The sequence below is a fragment of the Lates calcarifer genome, unplaced genomic scaffold (assembly GCF_001640805.2).
Source record: "Lates calcarifer isolate ASB-BC8 unplaced genomic scaffold, TLL_Latcal_v3 _unitig_4169_quiver_2598, whole genome shotgun sequence".
NCBI lineage: Eukaryota > Metazoa > Chordata > Actinopteri > Centropomidae > Lates > Lates calcarifer.
This window is the reverse complement of record NW_026116748.1, coordinates 5,085-12,953: the sequence shown is the minus strand read 5'-3', so window position 1 is coordinate 12,953 and position 7,869 is coordinate 5,085. Positions and strand designations below refer to the sequence as shown.

The following is a 7,869-nucleotide window of genomic DNA, read 5'->3' as shown; positions in this document are numbered from 1 at the left end:
TTTTATGCTACTGATACTTTTTGTGTTTATTGCCTGATCACATTTTTTAACTGTTAGCTTTTTTTTATTGGACAACATCAGTGGCTAAAAAAATAGACATTTAATTAAGTGGCAATGCAGCTAACCATTCACGTGCTGCAAAACATGCAAGCATGTTATTTTATGAAATGCTTGAAAGACATAGCTCATTTCTTACCAGTTTTTAGGATTAAATGATGTTAATAAATAAATTCTTTTGTACTGAAGTTGGTGAATTATGGTATATGCTGAGTGGTTGCATGTTCAGCAGTAATGGAAAAAAGACCCCAGCTGTTTCTTCAGTGTGTTTTCTCATCAGTATTGTAAAAATGTGCACTGCCTTAACTGTACTTACCTTTTTTCTTTCCAGCTGCACATTTTTACTCCTGATGTTGAACTCATGTTTTCTTTTATGCTGTTTTATAGGCAGTGCACAGCAGTAAACAGTTTATTTTCACAGGTTGAAGTGGGCGATATTATTAGAGTAAATGGCAGTGATTTCGTTCCTGCGGATGCTGTCATTTTATCATCCAGGTATAGGAGTCCACCCTGCTGCCAGACTGTGGGGGAACTTCTCCTCTTCTTTTCTTCCTTCTTCCTTCTTGCTCTCTCTCAGCTCTCCCTAAAGAAATGATGGCTAGATGATAAATAGGGCTGTTGTCAAAGTGGCTGAAAAATCCTGCATTTGAAAATCAGAATTTGCATTTTTGTTGAGAAATACAAAACTTTAAGAGTCCAGGAAAAGGATGCTATGGATCTTAATGTAACACCCATCATTTCTCTAGGTGGGGCAGTGGTAATGTGATTTTTGGATTAGAACTGACCAATCATGTCAACATGAACCTACCTACCTCCTTCACCTTTTCACAAACCATTTGGGCCTGTTGTAGCAGGGACTTTGTGGCCTAGAATGGTTCTCTGTCCCAATTTTAATTTTTTTTTAATTCAAACTTAGTCCAAATTGGTTTCATATTTCTCAAAAAATGCAGACTGGAAAAGTTTTTGATTGTGTTAAAAAAAATCTTTCTCTGTCTTTCCATTCAATCACGACCTTCCACATCCCACTTTACAATTTCTAATGATAATAATAATTATTATTGTTCACCAGCAATTTCACTACAGTATGATTTTCCAAAATGGTTTTGTGAAAAGGAGAACAGATACCCTCTGGTCATACAGGACTGATCATTGTGCTCTTCTCATCTCCCTGGAACTGAAACACTTGTCTCTCTCCCCTTATGTGTTTGCTGTTTGTTTGTCTGTCCGTTGTGTTTTATTTCTTTTACCCTGTCCATCCCTCTCCCTTTTTTTTTTCCTTTTCTCATCCTCTCCTCCCTCTCTCTGCCCCTGTGCGAACAACTGCCACACCTCCTCTCTCTTGCCCCCTGCTGGTGTGTGGTTGGTAATATCAGGTGGCTGTTGGGGAAGTAGTCAGAGCTGCAAATGGGGATCACCTCCCGGCTGACCTCGTCATTCTGTCGTCCAGGTCAGGAAACCAGCAACAATACCAACGAAACAGCGGTGGGAGAGATAGGGGCTGTGTGTACCAACTGGAACGAGACATTGTAGCTCTTCCATCACTCCTGATGCCAATGAGAAATGTTTTATTTTCCACCTGAGGAAGGAAGGAGTCTATGATTATTCTGGCAACAACCAGATATCAAAGTTCCACAGTCAATAAAAACCATGTTCCTTCCCTTTTTTCTACTTTTCCTCTACATTGTGGTTTGGCAGCCATAATATTGGCCATTTGTACAATCATTTTATCATGTTGTGTTTTGTTTCATAACATAACATGTACAGTAGATGATTTTCAATGTTGCTGAGGCTGATGTTGTTGAGGCTGAAACCTCTAACACCGCTAAGAGTGAATGGAGACATCAAGTATTACAGCACAGGAGCACATGCTCCTTCTCTGAGATACTTTTTGTTTTTGGATGTGAATATATTTTCCATATCTCTGCCCTTGCATGGCTTGTATGGCACCCTGAATGCCACGATTTTATTTGATGTGACAGTTTGCATGCAGTCACATCCCAAGATGAAAAGGTGAAAACCATCTTGGACTTAGTTTAGTTAACTTTCCACAACATGTTACAGCCATTTGAACGAGCCTAAGTGTAGTTGAGTGATTCACAATCAGTATTGAACAGTATTATTCTGTCTCCTGGCCATCGCAGCAGACTTCTGCTCACTTCGTCTCATTCAGTGGTTAACAGTAGCAGATTCCAAACCTCTCATTGATTGTGGTTGGGCTTCAGTGTCCGAATCTCTTTTTGATTTTCCCTTCCACCCCGCGTGTGTTTGGACCAGCTTTTGGTTTGAATAAATCACTCTATTAAAAGAGTAGCTAACCAGCGACCCAGCTCACCTTAAGCACCGGCATGCTCTAACTCTCTGTCCCTGTGCCCAGAGTCTGTCAGAGGCCCATTTGTCTGCTCTGTTTGTTGTGCTCGACATGCCTGCTTGCCCATATCACCCCACTTTGGTGTTTTCTCTCTCTCCCCACCCTCTGTCCCTTTGCAGTATATTTTAGCTTTTTTTGAAAGACAGTTAAGCTCTGGGGTAGCAGCAAACAAAGATGGCATGTCTGCCCTCGGGAAATGCACTGTACATTAACTGGGCAACTTCCACTCAGTAAAACTTAAATGTAGTTTTATGCTCCTGAGTGGCTTTAAGGCTGGCATACAGCATCTTTGTTTGCAGCCTTTTTAGCTATTGTTCTGTTGTAGACCCTTTCCCTATCAGATTTGGCTCAGAAATAATTGAAATAGATTTGACATTACATTAAAGTTTAAAATGATTATGGAGAAATAATCAGTAATCTCTGTTTTAGTGCTGTACTATATAAAATTGTAATCATATAAAATAATGAACTTTTGCTCACATAATGTGATATGTGAGTAAAAAGTGTTTTACTTTTGTGATATTATATTACTATTCCAAGTGTCTGTATCCTTTTCCCTTCACAACAGTGAACCACAGGGTATGTGCTACATTGAAACATCTAACTTGGATGGAGAAACAAACCTTAAAATCAGACAGGTGATTTTTTTTTTATTCTTTATTGTTCATACAATGAGAACAAAGAGGAATCTTCCGAAAGTTTACAACACAAACTGAGAAATAAAAACATCACTGTAATGCTGCTGTGACTACACCAACAGGGTCTCCAGTTGACTGCAGACATAAAGGACATTGACAGCCTGATGCGTCTCTCTGGGGCGGATGGAGTGTGAGAGCCCAAACCGCCATCTGTACGAGTTTGTTGGGAACATCCGTCTGGATGGACACAGGTGGGCTGCGTTGCAGAGCTCCATTGCTGGCTCTCTGCCCCTCTTAGGAACTCAATAGCCCATTAGCTAAGAGCAGAGCCAGTGTCAGTGCATTATGAGGGTTTAGGGATTATTTAATCTTTCTGCTGAATAAATGAAAACACCTGCTTCAGTGATATTTAATTATGAATTTGTTTGGAGGCTTTGCCATTGTTAGATAAATGCATTATACTGTGTGCTGTATTGCCTCCTCTTAGCTTAATTCAAGGAGTGTAGGACAATAAAGCTCTCCTGAATAAAACATTGTTACCAGGAGCTATCCTTTGGCTTTTTGTCTCATAGTCTGTCGCAGCTTCACAAAATGCTAATGAACTAGTTTGTATTGTTATGTAATGTCAGGATAGATTGCTTAGTGTTGTTAATTATTGGCTACTGTTGTATTGGCATATTTATCAACAAGGAATCAGGTTTAGGGGTTAAAGTTGATAATGGAAAGCTTGTAATAAGTTGATTTTATGAAAAGTCAATATATTGGTTGTAAAAATTGTAAAGGCGTCAGCCATCACTGTTGATCAAGGACAACAATAACTTCATTGTCTTCTAAGACACATTGTCAATCTTAATTATCATTCTGTTGTGACACATGTTCAAATATACTCATGCCAGTGATGTTTCTCACTACAGCACAGTACCACTGGGTCCTGACCAGATCTTACTGAGAGGAGCCCAGCTGAGGAACACCCAGTGGGTCCATGGCGTGGTGGTCTACACTGGCCATGACACAAAAACTCATGCAGGTAAAGCATGTTTGTATTGTATTTGGAGGGTATTACTGTATATGCAGTTATATAAACAAGTTAACTGAAGAAAAAGCTCAGTCTGGTAAACTGGTGCTACTTTATTTAAAACATTTTTATGTAGCTAAATTTGTTTAACCAACAAATAACATTAGGTTTTTTTAATGTGACAGGCTTTGCGTGTCTGTATGCACAGTATGTCACCAGAGTTTAAATATAGAGTGTTATAAGGGTTTAGATATATGAGGATGTTTTTTCAGTCTATTTGAACATGTTTTGTTGTATCATCGTTTTGAGGCCACAGAAACAGAACAACACCACGAGCCATACTTCTCCATTTTTTAAAACCACAACTGTCTTGTCATGTGTTTACCCAGAATTCTACTCGGCCTCCTTTGAAACTCTCCAACGTGGAGCGCATTACCAACTTTCAGATCCTTGTGCTGTTTGGCTGCCTGTTGGCCATCTCGCTGGTCTGCTCCATCGGCCAAACCATCTGGAAGTACCAGTACGGCAATGATGCCTGGTACATGGATCTCAACTGTAAGAGTCCCAATAGTCCACGCTGCACCTCTTATTCCGCATATTTTGTCTCACTTGTCCATATCAGCTTATTTCTTTGTCATTTTAAGTTCTAAATGCTGGTATGTGTTGTGTCATTTTTATGTTGCCTCAGTTAAACTATGTTTCGCACTACAAGTGAAATATGTGGCAATGTGGGAATAAGTGAATTCCCTGTTAACTGAGAAAAGACAGCTGTGACATGCATAGATGTGTTGTGAATGAGTGAAAAAAAGAAATGGTTGAATATCACTGCGCTGCTGTACTTTTTTGTTCCTTTCTAATGTTCTGTTTGATTTTGTTGTTTTCTTTGTTGTCGTTTTTTAACAGCTCCAGGTAACAACCATTTAAAAGCCTTGGCCATCCCGTGAATGACCCTCCCTTACTAACCCCTTACTGAAGCTCTGCCTTTGCTAAGCAAATGAAGCCCCCTACCCTCGCCCCCCTATATGGTTGCCCTACTTTGTATGGGCCCATGCCATGGACAAGCACATACCAGGGATCCAACAATAGGTTTTTCCCCTCCAGCTCTCTTATACCTTCGTCTAGTTATTTTCAGTGCTTGATGCAAACAGTGTCTCACTTTTCCTCCATTTTTTTGTGCCACGTTAAACGCTTTGCAGTTCCCAAGCTTCAGACCCTCATCTTATTTTTTTACCCCGCTCATTCTTTATAAGAAATGAATAGCAGTATTTACTTTGACTGCAAGGGATATGAGGTTGTACTCAGGAAGCTTTTCATAGCGGGGGGCTTATATGTGTTTATTGCTTGAACAAAACATGTGGTGCAACCCAAGGGGCAAGAGCTGACATTTTCTAAATGCCTCCGCCGCCTTTTGTTCCTTGTGTGGAATTTCAAAGGACAGACGAGAGGGGAGGGAGGGGGAGAGGTGAAAACCTGTTTAGGGTTTACATGTATTCTCAAGCCATTATAGAAAGTGACTCTGTTTTAAGCTATTATTACAGACATTAGCACAATACAAAAATAAATACGGGCTGCTCAGTTTCTGTCTCACGTGATGAAGTTCTGAACCTGGTATGCAAAGTGATTATCGTGACACTCTGGCCATTACTCTGTACCCTGATAGGCCTGTGTAGGAGAGGTTGTGCCCTGGTCAATTTAAGGCTGCATTATGACTTACACTGTCCCTTTAACATCAGATGTTGCATTGGCTCCTATTGGTTTTGTAAGGGTTTTGACATTGTCCTCAGTGGCATTAAAACCCACACCTAAAAGACCCTATATTACACTGGCAGTGTAAGTCATAAAGCAGGCGTCCATCTTGAGACTGACTGTACTTCCATAAGGAGTTTGTTGAGGCTCTGTCCAGTGCATATTATCCAACCTGTGACAAAAGAGAGAGGTGGGGAGATTGTCAAATCTTAAACATCCCATTTACTGACACCACTTTATTTTCCTAAATTTTCGCAACTTCACTCACTCACCAACATTTCGACGACAAATGCTGACGGGAACAGAAGAGTCAATGTTAGCCCCACCACACATTACAGGGGCTCATATGTCACAGAAGCCTGCCATTATGCATGCCTTGTGAATAATTAATTTGACTTTGACCCTTTGCAAAGTGCTGACACTGGCCACTGCTGGCATTTAGCCTATACATTGTGACAACCTGACTTTGACATTGAAATTATTATTATTATATTATGACTATCTTCTGTTGGTAAACTGCTGATGTCTTTACCGACAGCATGATAAAAGTTTTTTTTTGTCCCACCTCTGCTTTTAGGAGGTGTGGTCCTGTCACCCTGTTGTATACTGAGCATATAAAACCAATGAAAAGTTCATTTAGAATGAAGGTTAGAAGGTTAGATCAGCTCAAATTCTTTTTGCTGTTACTTCACAGTGACATATACTTAAGATAAGACAACAGGTGTACATTTGCATTTGTGTGACTTGTGCATGTCCTGGTTTGCTTTGGTTTGAGTTTTATTTCTTTTAATGACTCTCGACTGATCCAACACCGTATCAGGCCCTAATCTGATAGCAGAATTTTGCATAATGTCACATAACAGGCTGGCCACTAGAAACGAGTGAAATGAGGTGATGTAGTGATCATCAATAACATCCAAACTTTTCTGCTGGCATAATCCACCCACTCTTTTCCACTCCTTGTTGGTTGAGAATGTGCTATGGACTGAATCTCCCTCCTTTGTCTTGAGAGCATCCAATACGTTTGTCTTCCTCCCCACTTCTGGAAAAAAAAAAAAGTGTTTCCTTCCTATATGTGTTGTTGTAGCAGTAGCTTCCATTCTGCCACTTCCTTTGTGCCATCCAGTTTTTTGTTTTGCAATCGTTCGGTCATGGGGAAGGGCTCTCCCTCTCAACCCGCAATGCTAAGATCAAGGCTTGGGTTGAGGAAGGTAACATTTGCACCTCCTGCAAGCTGAGGAAAGGTAAATCACATCCCTCCTGTTTTCATGTTTGGTGTCAGTGGGTTACACATTGATCATTGCCAATTGTTTGGGGCTTTCGGGGGAACCAGCATCATTTTGCATAGTGCTTTGTGGAATTCATTGCCTGGATCATGCTGGATGCCAAGGCTGCTGCTGTGACACTAATGACATTTGAGATACTCCTGTCCCTGTTCGCTACTTTGAATCTTTGGGACATTAAATTGGACTGCTAATCGGTTGAGTTGTAAGAGGATGAGGTTGGGTGGAAGAAATGGTTAATTCCAGCTAATGCATGACGTTAGCCCAAAACGTTCTCTGGATTGGGATAATGTTGATCATTGGCTGGAAGTAGCTTTGGGGCATTTTCATTTAACTAACTGATCTTTACGAACCATCATTGATGAGTCTCCTGTGTATCACTCCCCCTCTGTCCAAAACTCGTCCTCTGACAGATGGCGGGGCGGCTAACTTTGGCCTCAACTTTCTCACCTTCATCATCCTGTTCAACAACCTGATCCCCATCAGTCTCCTGGTCACACTGGAGGTTATCAAGTTCATCCAAGCTTTTTTCATCAACTGGGTGAGTTCAAACTACTAAACTCTAGTTTGAGATAGATGCTCTGAAACACTTTTTTTTAAGTATGTGTGTGTTTTACCTCATTGTTAACGTGCATTACAAAAGCAAACATACTTGCAGCACAGTGCATGTGACTTGTTTTAGGATTTTATGCTATGAGCACAAAATATCATTAATGAAAATGCCGTACAGTTAATCACTAGATAAACAAAGCAAGGAGGGTG

At 40.5% G+C, this 7,869-nt stretch overlaps 1 protein-coding gene across 1 annotated transcript; it reads left to right on the top strand.

Moving 5' to 3' along the window:
- Window positions 1-531: 531 nt before the first annotated feature.
- On the top strand, window positions 532-7,666 carry LOC108896949 (phospholipid-transporting ATPase IA-like; the record flags this gene model as incomplete). Its single annotated transcript, XM_051068337.1, is given in 8 exon segments — window positions 532-552; window positions 1,431-1,504; window positions 2,994-3,063; window positions 3,186-3,239; window positions 3,241-3,314; window positions 3,978-4,086; window positions 4,468-4,633; window positions 7,521-7,666. Coding segments are annotated over 8 exon segments (714 nt in total), but the record flags the coding sequence as incomplete, so codon positions are not given.
- Window positions 7,667-7,869: the final 203 nt, after the last annotated feature.